Below are 17,851 nucleotides of genomic sequence, written 5' to 3'. Positions count from 1 at the left end.
CTTGAACCAATGACCGGAAGTGGACTCTGCTTCATACATATAAATAGAAGGGGGGGGGGGGGGGGGGGGGGTATTTTTGGAGTGTGTCGTAGGCGTCCAGCAGGGGGAAGTCGCGAGCAAGCAAGACTAAAATCATTGGGTTTTTTTTCCTCATCTTATTCTCGCAGGACCACATAAATTCCTCTCGATTTTTGTGTTTGAAAACGTATGTGTGTTTGAAATCTATTTAAAGTCAAATACGAACAATGACAAAGTCAATTCGTGACGGGAAACAGTAGTGATCATGCACATAAAATTCGTGGCGGACACATTAAATTGACAAGGAAACTTTTCATTAACATTACAAAACTTCCGAAACAAATGTCAAATATGTTAAACCACACTGCTTTACCTACGTCCACTTTAATTTCACATACGTACTTTATTAAGTCGAGTGGGACACTTTTTTTGTCCCGCAAAAGAACGTCAACTTTTTTTTTTTTTTTTTTCATTGGCGTGCTCGTGCTCGCTTGAGTGTGCGCGCTCTGCTTGATAACGCGCGTTTAGTGTTTGCGCAACAACACAATCCCATTTCTTTGTCAAGCGACAGGCTGTCTAGACGCCCATGTGACCGGGCGCGTCAATGCGCACTGTGGAGAGGACACACACGCACACCACTAGCCAATCCACGCCACACGCGCGCACACACATACACACACGCTCACTCACTTGTACCCCCGCCTGTAGGGAGCACACACACTCACCCACGTCTGCTTGCTCCGGTGCCACGCACAGACTCGCCGTGTGCATGTAGAGAAAGGCTGCAGGATTCCACGCTGAAGGATATCACGGACCTGAAAAAAGAAAAAAAAAAAACCACGAGCCTGAATTTTGGAATTTTTAGTTGACGTGGATTAAAAGCTCTTTCGGGTCCCTTTTTCGCCCTTTCACGTCACGCTGCTTTGTTGTAGCGCGATCGAAGACCCCTCGATGTTGTGAGCAGGGAGCCACTAAGCGAGCGTGCCGAGTACCGGCGGCGGCCCAAAGGAGCAGGCTCGAGCGCCTGGCCGGGCTGCGGGCTCCCGTCTCCGGCGGCGCGCTGCTGCAGCACCGCCGCTCCGCTCCTCCGGCTCGCCGCCTCTCCGCCGCCGCCGTCGTCGCCGCCCTCCTCATCCCCTCCTCCGCCGCCTCCTCCGGACTCGGACCCGGCAATCTTCATGGTTTGCGGACACCATGCCCGTTGTTTAGCCGGGGATCCCTCATCTCGTCCCGCATGTTCAGGACCAAACGATCGGGGCTCGTCCGGCGACTGTGGCGGAGCCGCGCGCCCGTGGAGGGCGACGGGGAGGCGGACAGAGGGACGCATGGCCCCGGGAGCTGCTGCATGGGCAAAGCGGCCAAGGTGGCGGCCAAGTCCCACGGCGGGTCGGAGGCCGAATTAAAGGCACTCACGCACTCCGTGCTCAAGAAGATTAAAGAGAAACAATTGGAGGTGCTTTTGCAGGCGGTGGAGTCCAAGGGGGGCGCCCGAAGCCCCTGCTTACTGCTCCCGGGCAAAGTGGACGCCAAAGTGGGTCAAGTGTCTTACTCCCTCCCCATGCTGCTCTACAAGGTGTTCAGGTGGCCCGACCTCAGGCATTCCTCGGAGCTCAAGAGGCTGTCGTGCTGTGAATCCTACGGGAAAGTCAACCCGGAGCTCGTCTGCTGCAACCCGCATCACATGAGCCGCCTCTGTGAACTCGGTGAGCAGACCTCTTTTTCCCCCCCAAAAAAATAAATAACAAAAAAAATATGAAAATAAAAAAGATAATATGTAAACAAAATTAAGTTGACTGTTGATGGCACTGGTGTAAAATAAACAACAAATATTTGAATTATGAATTATCGGTGGCTGGTACTGGCAGCCTACCTGAATACCAATCCTTCAAGTAAGGTTAGTTGCCTTTGACAAAACTATATTGTCATTTAAGTTTTTAAAATGTTTTGTTTGTATAATAAAAGCTAGGCATTATAATAATAAAATACAATATTGTTTTTTAAGTATTGTTTGCATTGTGTAATTGCACTGCTTTGTTTTAGTTACTATTTTATTTGCACGTTTTGAATTTATTTTTGAAGTTTAAGTTTCCATTTTATTCAGTTTATTACTGTGCAGGGAAGTTTTCAAGTGTGTGTGTGTGCGTGTGTGTGTGTGAGAGACAAAGAGACAGAGAGAGAAAAACGAGAGAGCGCGAGACGGAGGGAGAGAGCGAGACGAAGGGAGAGAGTGAGAGAGAGTGAGACGGGGAGAGAGAGAGAGACGGGGAGAGAGAGAGCGAGAGAGCTAGAGAGCGAGAGAGAGAGAGGGAGCGAGGCCCCTATCTGAGTTTGTCCTAGACGGTGATAGCGGCCCTCCTGGCGCCAGGCGGCCCCCTTGTTTATCTGGCTGTCAGTGAAAGGCAATAGCCAGCCCTCGGGGCCTCGCTCTCTTGCTCACAAAATCCTCGGAGGGTGTGCTAAACCGACGGGAAATATTATGATGTTATTAGGAATGATAAGTGTTTCTAGTTTAATTAGTCTTTGGAGTTATATGAAGGCTTGATTAAAAATGGTCTCACGGGCCCTCTCTGGCCCACGTGCCTTAGGTTTATGACCCGTGTGGTATGTGGTCTTACACTTTTGCCCCCCCCCCCCCCCTGTCTCCATACAGAGTCTCCACCTCCTCCATATTCCCGCTATCCCATGGATTATCTTAAACCACCAGGTGAGCTCACACGCATTCATGTTTGCATGAGACTGATTTGAACTCAATTGCAATAAAAACCAAGTATGTTCCGGTCCAAATACTAATGTCGAAACAAAGCTCGCTCTTCGTTTCCATACAATGTAAGAATGCTATTGCATGCCAGGCCACGAGTTGGCGACGTGCAACGAGCTTGAAGTTTTCCGAAATAGTCGTTGGATAACCTTTGTGTCGTGGCAAGACAAGTGTTAATAGCGCGGAGGTTCATTATTGTTGCTTTTCCTATTTTTTTTGCATTCAGCATTTTCTACAAAGTGTCATTTTATAAAGACTGGTTTTCAAATTTGGGCACGTCAAACAATTCTTGCAAACCCTGATGAATGAATTTGTAGATTGGTGATATAGCAGGTTAAAGTAAGCAACCAAGACAAAATGCTTTTGTTTTTACATGCACACATTTAACTTTCATTTTAAGACAGTGGTGTGACTCATTTGAAAGAAATGCCACAATTTTTCAAATTTTCCATTGTGGAAGAATCAAAACGACACAACTTTGACATTTTTGTTTCGCCTGCATTCTCAGCGTTTCCCGCAACCTATTAACAGGGTCATGCACTTAGACTGCCGTAATAAAGTTTTTGTGTGACGGGTGACCAAAATGTCAATTTATGTTGTTTTTGCTTCAAACAGCGCCACGCAAACACCTCTCTCAAACTCCCTTTCTTCATAAAGCCACTTTTGACTTGAACATCTTCATAAATGCAGCTTCTGCAGCGCATGTGTGTGCACATACATGATGGTGTGCACAGGAAGCAGCTCCATGTTTTGCTGTGATTTATGGCAGCAGCGCAGAGGCACTGAGGCTGGCTGTGCACTCCTAGCGTGGCTGGCGGCCAGCTGGCGCTCACAGCGGCTTACAAGCGTGTTTGTTTGCCAGTCCGTCTTCATGGAGCCCTGCTCACTTATTCACACTCCAGTCATGTTAGCGGGACATGTCTCCGGTGTTGGATGGCTTTAATGTTAGCATGTGTGAGCTGTTTTTAGCGTCTTTGGTTGTTTACCAAGCGGCGGCAGTCTTGGCCTGTTTGTTTGTTTGTTGGCCGCCACGGCAGCCTGAGCCAGACGACGGTTGTCACCTCGGTGCCAGAGAGGCGCAGAGGGTTATGTCATCGTCGCCCTGTGAAGCGTGTTACGTTTCAAGTGTAGCGTGTCGCCACTCGGACTGCGTGATGATGCAGAAAACCGTCATTTATTGCATACGTTGTATTTAGAGGACATTTCCAAGTCTAGGTTTTAGCACCTTGCTATAAATGTGCTTATCACAAGAATACGGCTTTTGTATGACGATTACACAGCGATCACTGATCCGCCAGATGAGAGTTTCCTGATCGATAGAACTACTTGGTGGCATCAAAAGCCACTGCTGTGAATACCCGCATGGCTCCAGCCAAAGCGAAAATCGACACAGGTCATGCAGTGGTGTGGAGTGTCATTCCAAAGCAGTCTTTTCCTGCTTCTCTAGCTCTCAGGTAATAGAGAAAGAATGTTGAAACACAAAGTACGTAAATAGGCTTTGTAGGATATTTGAGTGAGTTTACAAAGTAATAACCGATCCCCTATCTAATTACAAGATGGATAAATGACTTGCTCATTTATTTTCTGAATATATTAGCTGCTTTGCATTTGTAGTACCTTGGCAGATTATGTCATATAAAGTATACTTGTGTAGAGTTTACTCAAGAGAAGTATTCTCAATCATTATCCCAAGGAACGAAAGTCGATCAGATCTGTGTAAAGTTTAACAGTAACTGCCTGATAACAAGAGATAATGTTACAGAAAGAGAAAGAGAAACTCAAAACAAGACAATCAACAATCCACTATCTCAGGTACCGGTACTTTGAAGAAACAATGATGGCAACCATGCAGCTTGGGTGCTGATCCCAAATCAAAATCATGAGCGGTCAACTTTTGCACCCAAACCCAAAGTTTTAATGCGAGGCTCAACATACCCACTGTCTTCCAAATATATGCCTACAGCGTGTATTCCATTAACAATCGTCGCATCTATTCCTGATTTAGGACTAAAAATGGGAGTGCAATTCTGGCACTGTCGGAAGCTTTAGAGAAACAGAACGGGGATTCTTCTGGAAAACCACCTGGTAATCGCGTGGCTTAAGCGCAAACAGAAAAATGAAACTACAAGCAGTGTTTTTTCAAAACAACACACTTCTCTAGATTGCAAGTATTAATAGGAATGCTGATTCAAGTAACCATGCTGAAAAGTAAAATTTAGTATCATGCCTCGCGGCACCATTCCAAAGCAATCATTGTAGCTTCCAGCTCAATGCGGCTCGAGAAAATTCAAGAAGTGAAAATTACAGTGAGGCAAGGGGCTTTTAAAGAAGGTATAACAAGCAATCATCTTTGCAGACCAATCAACAAACGGCCTTGTGTCTAGCCCCGCCCCCTCTGATCCTGTACTGCTGCAGTTGAACTGCCACTTGGAGTTATATAGTGCACAGTGAGATGTGTCCATGTGGACAGGGTGGGGGGTAGGGTATGCGGGGGTCTCCTCTCATTTACGGGTGTGTGTCAGTGGCGTAAAAGAAAGCTGGGGGTCCAGACAATGACCCCTGCCAGACGAGCAGCTGGCTGGGGGTCCGCCGGTCGAAAAGGGAGAAAGTGGCTTTCAGTGAGTGGAAACAATAGGAAGTCATTGCAGCTGCAGCTGTGACTCCATAGTACAACTACACCACCCCTCCCCATCCCACCCCCTCCAGCCTCGCCACTCCACTCCGCACCTGCCCCCGCGCTCCCTCCCTGTCTGCTTATCAACCATTATTTATTCAGCGTCTTACTAAAGCCAAGCATCAGCACTGTCAGTCATGCTAACAACCAGCATCGCACACGCTGAAGTAAATAGGAAATCTTGTGCGGATACAGGAAGTGATTATGCAACTGGAAAAAGACCCTGGAGTTGTGTGGGAGCACCATGGGAGAACCAGGAAATTAGCAGCTAGCCTAGCCTCTAAATCATCTGTCACACTTTTTTCCGCCGTTTGTCGTTACTCAGCGGGCGCAGCTGCTATGGCCATCATGACCACGGGAGAGACTCTGCGGAGATGTATTAATAGGACAATAGGCCATAGACGGTCCCGCCCCCCGCCACTAGCCCAGGGCAGCCGTCAGTCACCCGATCGCGCGGTAACTTCCTGAGGCTTAGCATGCATGCTAGCATTATATGTGAACAAAAATGGTTTGAATCCACAACTATACCTATTGTACCCCTTGTCCTCATCAATCCTGGAATTTTTCGTGGAAAAACTATTTCCATTTTACTCCTTCCATTTTATGCTTGACATCACTCTGCTTTAGGCCTGGTACTTGTAGATTTAATACCCAGAAATGTAATTGTTCTCATGGATCCAGTACTTCAAACGGTACGTGTTGAACTTCAAGTTTTTGTGGACCTTGTACCCAGAACGGTACCTAATGTACTCCTTGATCTTGTAACTGTCTTCTTCAATGTCTGCCAAGTTGTTCATTAATGACACCTTGAGAGTATGTAATCTAAAGAAGGCCATCCCTGTTGTAAAATCGCACGCCGGTCGTCTGCCTGGGGATTTTTTTTACGACGACTCAAATTTACGACTCTCATGAGCAGGAAGTGGAGGTCATCCGTGTCACGGTCGCTGTCCGACACAGCATTGGCAACGACGATTAGTCCATTAGCCCTGATGTAAATTGCCACCTTGTTTCTTCTATGGTGGGACATAATCCACACAGTGTTTACCCCTACGGCCTCCCACCCCCTTCCTCAATCCTGCGGTCAGCTGTGAACTGTTGCCCTGGCGACCAGGGCCAGGCCGCTGGCAGCCAATGAAAGTGCAGGCAAGGCCGTCTCGGCCAAGAGGGGCTGTGTGCCCGCGCCGCTCGTTAGCACGACCGCGGTGGTAGCAAGGCCGTGCCAATAAAACCTCTGTTCCCGAATACATGGTACCGCGATGCCTCTGACCCCTTTTTCATTGTTTGTTCGGCGATGGAGCCGCAAGAAATACCCCTTCCTTTGAATGTAGGGTTACCGATTCTCTTGAAGCAGTAGATTATGGGAGATTATCATGGCTCAAATTTATCCGTCAGTGTCTTCATCAGGCATTGATTTCAGCTTGGTGATTGACGGCCTCGCAGCTGTTTCTTTGCCGTCTCCCCCCTCACTAATACCAAGTCTCCGTCTGTCTCTGCTCCAGATTCTCCGGACTCAGGACCCTCATCCAGTGAGACCGGAGGAACAACCTACTCGGCCCCTGTGGGGCTTTCAGGTAAATATCTTGATTGCGTGTTTCCCCACTATAGTAAGTCAAGAAGAAGACGATGGAGGGTAGTGTATGGAACACACGCTTGGTACTGTTCTTGTGCAAACCCAAAGCCAAGTGAAGCGAGCAAGAGACAGACACGTTTTTTTTCCAGGCCCTAGTTCAGGGCTTCCTTGGCTTTCCTTTCCCAAAATCCTCTTTGGCCGCCTTCCCAAACCGGGGCCGCGTCCGTGGGCAGAGTTGTTCTCTCTGGGCCCTCAGCTGGTTCTCATTACCGGGCCCTTTTAAAGCCTGTTTTATGTCAGTTGGTGTTTGCTGCCATATTCCACACCCACCCCTCTCCACTCCACAGCACCACCACCGCCCTAAGCCCTGCTTTGTTTGGTGTCGGCGGAGAACCAGAATCTGCCTCATTCTGGACATGAAAGTCGTCCTTGCGTGTATTAGCTTGACAGATTTTACTTTAAACTGTGAAACCCTAGAACCGGAGTAGTGGGGGGCGCCCCCCCCACTAGTACTTCTTGCTGCCACTTGTTTCTGAATGGGCTGTGCCCTCCTCCCCTGGTTTCCTTCCTGTCAGCAAGCAGCTCTGTGAATGGGCCTCCTCAGCTAAGATGGGAGAAAAGCAGTGCCCTCATGGTTTTCCCTGGCAAGCCGCTACACCCTCCCCCCCAGTTCCTCTCACCTCCCCTGCGCCCTCCCTCGGGGGCCCTGACAAAAGAAACATGGCTCTCCCAGAAGGCCTGCCGGTGACCTTCTAGCTCCCTCAAATCGCCCCTTTTTTATGTTCCCCTCCAGACAGATTGAAGGGTGGAGGCGGGTCAGCAAAGGGAAGGGTTTTTTTTTTCTTTCAGGGGTGTTGCTGAGGGTGATCCAACTTGAATATTTAAGGGATCGTTGACTGTGGCGCATGACCCACAAACTAGGGAAAAGAGATCCGATCCGGGAGAGGAGGAGTTCAGCGAGCCGCCGCGACAGTGACAAGCGCAAATGCAAGCCGGGCTGCCTGCCAGGCTAGTGGCTCCGTGGCGGCCTCTCACCGCCTCGCGTCATCCGCTTGGAACACGACACAGAACAGGGAGGGACGGTTGGGGAAGTGGGGGTTGAGGGGGGGAGGGCAGTTGATTGAGCGGGTTTCAGTTGACCACAGAAACTGATGAGAGGGATCACCAAGTGTTTTGTGAATGAAGAGAGGCAGGGACTTTAGTACCTCCGCCAAGGAGGTTTTCACCGCACTTTGTTACACAAAATGGACTCCTTAGAGGATAGTGGCTCACAACCTGAATTATTGCCATCCACATGCATATAATAGTTTCAACATGGTTTTGTTTACATTGATAGCTTAGCATTTTTTCAACACAAATCTGCCACAAAATATTTGTTTGCTGGCAGATTTGAGCAAAACCATTTCCCCCAGGAGAGCAGGGTAGACCAAGTCAGTTTGAAGATATGCTCAAACCCAAGTAAATCAATTCTAACCAAATTTAGTAGTTCAGGGAAACCACCATAGAACACATGGTGCATTAGTATTAAAGTTGCCTTTGTTCAAATTTGTTACTTTTATTAGCATAACATTTCCCCCTATTCCTCATGTAACAATACATCAATCCCCAATGACACAAGTGGGGCGGCTGGAAAATCAATGTCTGCGTCTAATCTAATCCAAATTAGGATTGTCTGGCGTTCCTTGGCGGAGGTTGGTGCTGGATTTAGCGTTCGCGTGTGGCTTTTTCTCCACCCACCACGTGGTTCCTGCGCACGGGGCACGGGCCCACGTCTGCTTCTGTTTTTAACGAGAAATGATGAGAGGGCTGTTGAAATTCTGGCAAAGGGCCCAAATAGCCGACGTGACGCAGGCGTAGGCCGCTGTGTGTTGAAATGCGCTGTCTGAAATGCTCTTATTTGGGGAAGAGTCGCTTTAACTGGACATATCGGGATTGTTTGTGTGCTCTTGGATGTGGACAGTGCTGCTAACGTCTTAGCAGTGTGTTAGTGGCGTGCCTCCTGGTGCCACCAGGGACTGACTGGGATCCTGTCAGGCTGCGATATCTCTCTCTCACACATACGCACACACACACACACAGGGATAGAATGACCACGGTGCAAGCCCTGGCACGCTGCCCACTGTCACACAGGCGCTTCCTCCCGCCGTGGTTTTAAATTTAGCCAGGCTTTTTCTTTTTTTAATTCCGTCACCTCACCCGGCAGCCTGTCTGCGGGCAAAATGGGATTTTTTTTGTTTAGTGGTTTTGAACTTTTATTTACACTTAATATATTTTTGACTGAATACTTTTATTTTTCACCCGTCCTCACTAATAATTTTTTTTCAACCTTTTACAAAGTTTAAGTTACTTTTTGTCCTGCTAATTCTAACCAGTGTCACCGTAGTCACCTATAGAATGACACCTGCACTTTTTAAAAATTCCATCCTGCTCTCCACATCCCTGTCACAATGTCAATTAGTTGGGGGCTTAATCCGCTGGAGGTGCAAACTCCATCATTGTCTCTGGCAAGGGGATTAAATTTAGTCCAGGCTCATTAAATCAAACCTGCTGTCATGACGACTGCCCTATTTTTTTTTTTTATATATTCATTAATGACGGGAAGTCAAGTGTCACCCTCATAACCCAGTAGATTTTTTTTTTTTTTTTTTTTTTTAAAAGCCGGAAACTTACTTCGAGCTTGACTGCTGAACAGAGTGCCCTCAGTGTTCCTCAGCGTTCCAGCTCCTGCGCTCCCAGCATTCCCGCCTTGTTTGGGTTAGCGGCAAGAGGAAAGGGCCGCGCAGGATATGACCTCATGTCTTTGAGCTGGCGGGGAAAAGGAGTCGCATTAAAAAAAAAAAACAAAAAAAAAAAACACACGCTCACGTACAGGCAAAGCAAAAATAAGAACATCGGAATGTTTTTGTCAGTGCAACTCACCAGTTCAGTGAGATTATCTCTGCTGGTTTTTACTTTTTCATTGGTTTATTAGAATTATCTTAAAAGTCAGGAAGTTCTATGTAGTAATAAAAGTCTATCATGAGCATCATTGCAGTTACTCCAACAGTGCACAAAAAGCAAGTAGCAAATGTGGTGTCCCAATACTTTTGTCCAGTGTTCTTCACTTCATTACATAGATGAATGTGAGAAACTGGAAGTGGCGTTAGAGTTTGGAGAGTCCACTGTCCTTTGCGTTTTTTCCCCCTCCTATCTCGATGTTTCCTTTAAGGAGGCAAGATGGCGTCTTTTGGGTGGAGGCCTCGTCCTCTGTAATTTTCAGCGGCGCGCGCGAGCAGAGATGTCGGCCGGGGGCCCCGCTCCCGAGTCGGGCCGTGGCCGGCGTCTCTCATTACTCCCCCACTTCCTCTCTTTGCGAGGCCGCCAAAGCCGCCTCTTGGCAAGGGGCGACTCCATTTTGGTTTTTGGCCCTCCTCTGTTTTCTCCACCCTGTGTCATTACGCCGCGCAAATCGAAAAAACAGTGAGGTTAGGAGGAGGAGGAAGGAGAACGGAATGTGGGCCCCGAGCCGCTTGCCTTGTACTGAATCGTCTCCCATTCTGAGGCGTTTACGGTTACCTTTAAGCAGGGGAGAGCGGGAAGGGGGGCCCAGAACAAGTTGAACATTGTTACCGTGGAAGCCCATTCTGAAACGACAGAGGGGATGGAAGCAAAAATACATGCCTACGCGTTCCCACACGTGTGTTTGATTCCTGCAAGGCGGTTTCCCCGTCCCGTTCGTCTCTGCCCCGCATCCCATTCATTCATGTACGAAGTTCACTGTACCAGCCAGAGGTCACTGTTTTGGCCACGAGGCACCGGATTGTGTCATGACAACAGTGTGTTGCGTAATCACACACGCATAAAAGGTGTTTATTAAAAACACAACAAAAAGCTAGACAGGCTCTGCTGGTCGTTTTTTTTTGTTCCCACGCCTTCTGAACGCCACAGGGCAACAAGTCTTGACTGATGACATCATCAATGCCCTTCTCGTGTTAATGTCAAAGTTTTTATCGATTGAGTTTATTGTAGAAATATTACAGCATTTAAAAAAAATAACTTTTAAGGAGTTGTTATCATAATAGTTATACTTTGTTTTTAATATTATAATTGAAAATGTATTCTAAAGGATAACTATTTTCATAACTGACAACTTTTATAATTTATTTTCCCCTGCTGGTTGCCATGTTCACATCCAAACTATATACCACAAATCATACGTTGTATTGCATAACAGAACACACACATATACTTTAAAGACACACAGCCACACACTGTATATAGCGTCTTAGCGGGTCGTCTGCATTTTTTTCCACCACGGCGCCTGAATGGCACAGCGAAACAAGTGGGCGTGTCCACTTGTCCACTTATGTGAGTCAGCATGGTATATAAGTCTGTGATGACATCATCAGTGCTCGCCTGGCACCCTGATGCTGGGCGACGCGGTGTTTATTTGTCCTGTCACCCTGGGAAATCTGGGCCTCGGGAATAGTGTGTGCGTATGTGTGTGTATGTGTGTGTGTGTGTGTGGTCAGCGTGATGAAGTGTTGCAATAATAAGTCAGTCAGCATGAGGAGGAAGGAGGCGTTCCATGGGAACAGAATGTTCTTCTGAGGATGATGATAATGTTTCTTCGTCATGTCTTGTCGGGGTCCAGACATGGAGATCATGTGATTATGTCAGCCAAACATTCCACTCCTTATCTCCCACCCCGGATGCTTCTGGGAAGAAATAGCATGTCTGCGAGTCATTGTCCAAGATGTGCAGATAGTGAAAGTGGGCCACTCCCATACCAGGCTTTTCCTGCCATCAAGGCTACATCTTTTTCTAGCTCAAACCAACTTTTTGGGGTCTACTATTCCTTGCTAAGACTCAACTCATAGACAATATGTTTTCTGCTGTCAAAAATAATTGGAAATTGAATATTTAGAGGATTTTGAACTTCTGTTTTCTGTGTTTCACCTGCCATGCCGCTTTTGTGGAGGCTACGGGTTTATTTTTGTACATGTGTGTGCATGCATGTGTGTGAGAGAGATGAGTGAGATGTCTTGCCTCAGAACAAACAAAAGGAATGCTTCAGCCGCATGACCCTTGAACTTTTGGAATAGACCCCCGTCACCGCCTCCTCCCTGCCAGCTCGGGAGAGGGTGTTGACTTAGAAAATAAGGCGCCGCCGCCAAGAGTCCATTTCCTTCACGTCTTCCCCATTCCTGCAATGAGCCGCTGTGTGTGTGTGTGTGTATATGTGTGTGTGCGTGCGTGCGTGTGAGCGCGCGTGTGTGTACGTGGAGACAGACTGAAGTAATGATTAACCTTTTTAGACTGCGAGGACCCAGTCAGCCGACAACTACCTCCTCCCTCATTTGTGCAGTTGCTTTGGCTAGCTTAGCATTGATGCTAACATAGCTGCCCCAGTCTACTTGAGGAAAGCCTTATTTTCCAAACATTTTGAGGTTTTTAATGAACACCGTCTGTTTTTATCATAGAGCATACTGTCGTCCGCTTCAAATTGAGATACGATAACGGTGTGCGCTAAATTAGCTAGCCTGTGCCCTCCCGCCGGCTGCCATTTTGATTCGAGAGCACAAAATGCTCGGTTATCATCTGTATCGTCAGAATGTGTGACGCACGCACAATCTGCTGCATTAGCAACGTGCTAACAGTGCTTTCAGCCTTCGCGTCCTGCCAAGTTTTTGATGTTAGCAGATGGCAATAGGTTGAACAAAATACAAATGTAATAAATGCATCTTTATCATTACCATTTTTTTGTACCCATGGTAGTTTTGATTATTCACTTCAAGGCTGGTAGGAAATAATCAATACCGTTATTTGTCGTGTTTTGTGATTAATATTGAATATGACTAAATCAAATATTGATATTGTTCAAGTGAGGCAGATTATTTTCACTGAACATGAATGTCCACAGACTCCAAATTTATTTATTTTCTAATTTGCAACTCAATGACTTATTAGTCACCAAGGAATCAGCAATGTCGATTCAATGATTCTGCGGAGTCTTGATTCCCCGACTTGATATTCGGCAGGCATTGAAAAAAAACCCGACTTCAAACAGCCAGTTATAATACAAAGTAATGAAATGAGGAATTATTTTAGGAAATTATTTTCCGAGGCTGTCGGCCAAAATGACGCAGGCGGCCGGCTAACAGGCACAAAAGAGAGGGCCAACAGATGGCCTCGAGACTGCCGGCTAGCCAGATTATCCTCGGAGAGGAGAAGCGCTGAGAGCAGGTGGAGCGGCTGGCCGACATACAGACAGACTAATGCCTGGACGGGCATACATCCAGACAGATGTACATGCGGAAGACGTGCCCTGCTTGGCCCGCCAAGGACGGGAGGCGCAGTCAGACAGCACCTATATTGGGTGCCGCAAATAGCATCAGACTGTAAGGCGAGGAGAGAAGGTTGTCCGAAACCTGGCAACAAGATGCACTCTTTCTCCCACGTGTCTGTTGAGTATGAAGTTGCCATGTGCTGTCAGGACAAGCTGTGAACAAGCTCCTGACATGGCCGACAAGCGCCTGTATCGCTTTCACCCTGCTAATAAATGCCTCTGAGGCTTTCTTCTAACCAAAAATGTTGTTTGCAGAAACACTATTGCAACTTTACAAACTTTTTCGAGTTACATTGCTACCTTTTGTGCTACTTTGTTTACTTCTTACTCTTTTATTACAGTATACAAATTGTGACCATTTCTCACAATATTGTTGTATTATCTGAGCAAAATGACAATATTAAGTTTTTCAGAACAAAATATGGCCTTACTTTTGTATTGGCACTTTGCTGAACAAAAGCCACCTTCACTCTTAACTTCTCGTAACTTTGCAACTTTTTTTATGATCGACGAAAAATCCCTTTGCCCGTGACGTGCCTGCGCTCCATTATTGTCGCCAAAAAGGCTGTCTGTGCGGTAACCCATTTTTCAGAATTTTATCTCGTTTTGCTAGTTGACGTGTTTATCCTCCCCTCGTGTTCTTATCTTCGGTCTTTGTGGCATTTAATGCGTCTTCCTGCCTGGGGCTATGGCGACGGGGGCGGGAACCAGCGGGCCCGGCTGGTGTCGTCATGAATAGCGGGGTGTTTTCTGACATGCTCAGACAGGCAGCCCGGAGCTCTAATGACCTCTGACGCCAGGCCTCGTCTCTCTCAGCAATAACAAACAGACACACTCTCCAGGTCTATGCCCCCTCCCCAGTCACACACACACACAAACACTACAGACCCCCCCTCCCCCCCACCCGCTTTAACCCAGGTGAGTGCCACTACCAGGCTGTCAGCGGGGTCAGAGACGTTTTTCCATCCCTTATCTGGAAGATAAATGCCTTTTTCCCCCCCTTGCGTTTAGTCTAAGGTAGATAGTCTGGTTCTTGGGCGGCTCACCCTCCCCATGCTCCCCACGAAGATGGATTTACGATAAACTCCCCCCGAGGCCCGGCTGCGACCAACTTCAAAGAACACAGCTCTGCTTGTTTTATGGAAGGCTTTCAGTCGCCACCTCCCTCCCACCCTCCCCCCACCACCTCTTGCCTAAAAGTCCCTCCCCAGTCTCCCTGATTCCGTCTGCCGGTGTTGTCTAATGAAGCTTAATGACAGGCCGCGGTGAGGCTCGCTTCGACCGCCACAGATCCTGCCGCATTAGCGTCGCAGTTTGTCTGCGGCGGGACCTTCCAAATTAATGCTTACTTGAGGGGTTAGTGCGAGATGAAAGAACTGCGGAGCTCAGAGATGGGGAAAAGGGGGGGAGGGGCCCTTTTGCATTTGGAAGTAAACAAGTCCGACAGAGGACGCTGCAATTAGTCAAGGACGCAAAAGTTGCAGTCCAACTATGTGTTCCCCTCTCTTTGACACCCCTCCACTTCCTTGCGCCTCACTGGCTCCCATCTTTTGGGGGGGGGGGGTCGCTTGGAGCCACATTGCTGCGAAATAGAGATATGAGGAGGGAGGGGGCTGGAAATTGGAGCGCGGCCAATGCTACGCTTCTTTTTTACGCTCGGGGAAACTTTAGACTGGCTTGGCCTCGCCGCTCGCCTCCGCCATTCTGCTCCAACTACACGTGTGCTCCCCGACCAAGGAGGCTGAAGGAGGGAATGTTTATGGGAACGTTATTCAACTCAACAACGCCAGCCCCTCCATCCCCCTCCTTTGCAGGACGATTTCCTGCAGAACGCGGCGGGATGATTGCGGTGACGTCAGCGCATTGTTGGCCCACGCCGCTAACGAAAACATGGCGAACCAGACAGGAGATAAGCGCTTTAATGCCTCAACAAATAATGTAGTGCATGTGGACACTTGCCCGCCAGCGTCTCGCCGTTGTCGCATTGGCCTCCAGGAATTTCAACGTGGCTGCTTGCCACATGGCAGAAAGTAGGGCGGAGAGTGCTATTAAGCGGCATAATCAAGGAATTTGATGGACTTTGTTTGCTTTTAGAGACAGATGGTCATTTTCTGGTCCTCCTTCGGGTAGTATATACGGTAGATACTTTTTTAGATGCTCTTAAATTTTGCAGTTGCTTTTCTGGCAAGGATAAACTTTTGTCTACAAAGCCTGAAAACAAGCCTACTATGACCATATTGCCGTCTGCCCCGTGTCAAAGCTACAAATATCCCTCAAGCACGTCGACAAGTAGGCCAACCGAAGCTCGTCTGCAGGGAGAACATTGTCTAGCTATTTTCACTGACGCATAGCGAAGTGGTTTGCTTTTGTAACCAAGTCAGATTCTTTTGGTTGGTTGGTTGGTTGAGTGCTAATGCTATTGGGAGCAAGTGTTCAAGCAGTGTCTGAGATCAGAGAAGAGTTCCGGAACTGCTTAGGATGTTGGGATTCAGCATCCATCATTTTTTGTGGGGCTGCCTCTCTGGTCTGGGGTTTTAGGGCCTTTTCTCAAGTGCACTACTGCAACCAGCCATTCCTTATTTCCGTCATTTCACCAGTCCAAAAAAACCCAAGACCAACCAATGTACAGTACTGTAGACCTTACAGACCGAGTTTCAAATGCTCATGACATGCAAGGTTTTTTTCCGAAATATTAAGTCCTGTTATTTTTGTTCCCTCTCTAGATTCGCTGGCCATGCAGGAGTCGGGGGAGCGGTCCCACTGGTGCGTGGTGGCCTACTGGGAGGAGAAGACCCGTGTGGGGCGCCTCTACTCGGTCCAGGAGTCCTCCTTGGATATCTTCTATGATCTACCTCAGGGCAACGGTTTCTGTCTGGGCCAGCTCTGCTCGGACAATAAGTCGCAGCTGGTGCAGATGGTGCGCGCCAAGATCGGCTACGGCATCCAGCTGACCCGCGAGCCCGACGGCGTGTGGGTATACAACCGAAGCTGCTACCCAATCTTCATCAAGTCGGCCACACTGGACAACCCAGACTCGCGTACGCTGCTGGTGCACAAGGTGTTTCCCGGGTTCTCCATCAAGGCTTTCGACTACGACAAGGCCAGCAGCCTGCGGAGGCCCAATGACCACGAGTTCACGCAGCAGCCGCGCACAGGCTTCACTGTGCAAATCAGCTTCGTGAAGGGTTGGGGACAGTGCTACACGCGACAGTTCATCAGCAGCTGCCCCTGCTGGCTGGAGGTCATCTTCAACACCCGATAGCGGTGGCTTCCCCTGCCCCTTCCTCCCAGACATTATCCCCCATCCTCTTTTTTGTTCCAGAGGTTCAAAATGGATAAAGTTATTGCAGAAGAAGAAGAAGAAGAAACACAAGAGCTTCTTCACGAAAAGTGACTCGAGAGTTAATGAAAAATAAAGAGGCGAGAAATGTATTTTATGTTATATATAAATATATTATTAATTGTAAATACAAAGACGTTTTATATGCATCGTTATTTATGTATTGTGCAATGTGTTGATGAGAAAAAAGAAACTAAGATGCACTTTGCTTAATATAAATGCAAAACAAAGAAATGCCAAAATTAAAAAAAAAAATACAAATATTTCCTGCTTCATGGTGTGTTCTTGTTGCATCTACATAAATTCCACCAGTGCAGTCATTTGAGTCAAAGACTTTGAAACATGACTAATCGACCCTCAATTCCTTTTCCAAAATGCTCATCATTACTTTTCAAAGGGTCTCCTTGCGCTCGGGTTATTTTGGTATGGGTGTCCTTGATGATTGATGACATCACAGGCGGGAAGCAGTGACGCACATCAGGAAGCCACAAAGTCAACAGAGGTGCCCGTCTTCCTCCTTGTCACCGAAGGAACGTGTGGAATCAAACAAAGAACTTTGGTGGCACGCCTGTGGAAATGAGCAATGAGCCTGACTGTGACCCACACAAGACAAAATGCGTGTGTGCTTGTGCGTGCCTGTCTGGGCCTCGTCCTGTCAGATGGGTGTCTGTGAAGCGGATTACGACTGTAAGCCCGCTTTACCCACTTCCACTGTTTCAAAGACCTACATTTGCGAGGCCTACTTTACACAACGCACAACAACACTGCGTACAACGTTCCGTTTGTAAAAGTGCAAACATTTAGGGCGACGGTGTAACAATAGCTGAGAATAATACACACGCGCAGACAGTTAAAATTGCAAGACAGTCAGTTGTCATGAATATTCACGAGTTTGACTGAACACCATCGGGGTGGAATATGAGGTGGTCACATGACAGGACCACCTCGTTCCTTGAAGTCATAGGCCTCGTAATGGACGATATGCAGCGCTAATCCTTAACCTTGCTAATACAGTAGCATACAACTTAAGCGGTTCCAAGTTTGTGCGGGCGTGTGTATATATGTGTGTGTGTTTGTTGGCATATCCATGACCTCTCAGAAATTATGACCCACCGATCCCACCCTGCACTAAAGCCATTAAAAGTGTTATTGCAGCTCAGGCT

At 47.7% G+C, this 17,851-nt stretch overlaps 1 protein-coding gene and 1 long non-coding RNA gene across 4 annotated transcripts in view; one reads left to right on the top strand and one right to left on the bottom strand.

The window, feature by feature from the left end:
• Positions 1–17,851, bottom strand: part of LOC125979461 (uncharacterized) — a 34,952-nt gene that overhangs the window by 1,901 nt on the left and 15,200 nt on the right. For both annotated transcript variants that reach the window (XR_007485320.2, XR_007485318.2), the window contains 2 exons: positions 9,691–9,825; positions 744–833 (listed from right to left, as the gene is read on the bottom strand). This is a non-coding gene — a long non-coding RNA (uncharacterized lncRNA). The remainder of the gene's footprint in view (positions 1–743; positions 834–9,690; positions 9,826–17,851) is intronic.
• smad7 (SMAD family member 7) lies at positions 825–16,969 on the top strand. 2 transcript variants are annotated; one of them, XM_049737696.2, is made up of 4 exons: positions 825–1,721; positions 2,669–2,722; positions 6,950–7,021; positions 16,072–16,967. In XM_049737696.2, the coding sequence occupies exons 1-4, from the start codon at positions 1,253–1,255 to the stop codon at positions 16,608–16,610; spliced, it is 1,134 nt and encodes a 377-aa protein (XP_049593653.1). In that variant the 5' UTR covers positions 825–1,252; the 3' UTR covers positions 16,611–16,967. The 2 variants fall into 2 exon arrangements, with proteins under 2 accessions (XP_049593653.1, XP_049593654.1); XM_049737697.2 differs by lacking the exon at positions 6,950–7,021 and having other exon boundaries at positions 16,072–16,969.

Source organism: Syngnathus scovelli, chromosome 13, assembly GCF_024217435.2.
Source record: "Syngnathus scovelli strain Florida chromosome 13, RoL_Ssco_1.2, whole genome shotgun sequence".
In the NCBI taxonomy this organism is placed as follows: domain Eukaryota; kingdom Metazoa; phylum Chordata; class Actinopteri; order Syngnathiformes; family Syngnathidae; genus Syngnathus; species Syngnathus scovelli.
The sequence above is the reverse complement of the archived record's forward strand: the minus strand, read 5'-3'. Positions and strand labels throughout refer to the sequence as shown.

Coding starts and splice junctions, on each gene's coding strand:
- smad7 (XM_049737696.2), top strand. CDS start 1,253: ATGTTCAGGACCAAACGATCGGGGCTCGTCCGGCGACTGTGGCGGAGC. Junction 2,723..6,949: donor GGATTATCTTAAACCACCAG/GTGAGCTCACAC, acceptor TCTCTGCTCCAG/ATTCTCCGGACTCAGGACCC. Junction 7,022..16,071: donor GGCCCCTGTGGGGCTTTCAG/GTAAATATCTTG, acceptor TTCCCTCTCTAG/ATTCGCTGGCCATGCAGGAG.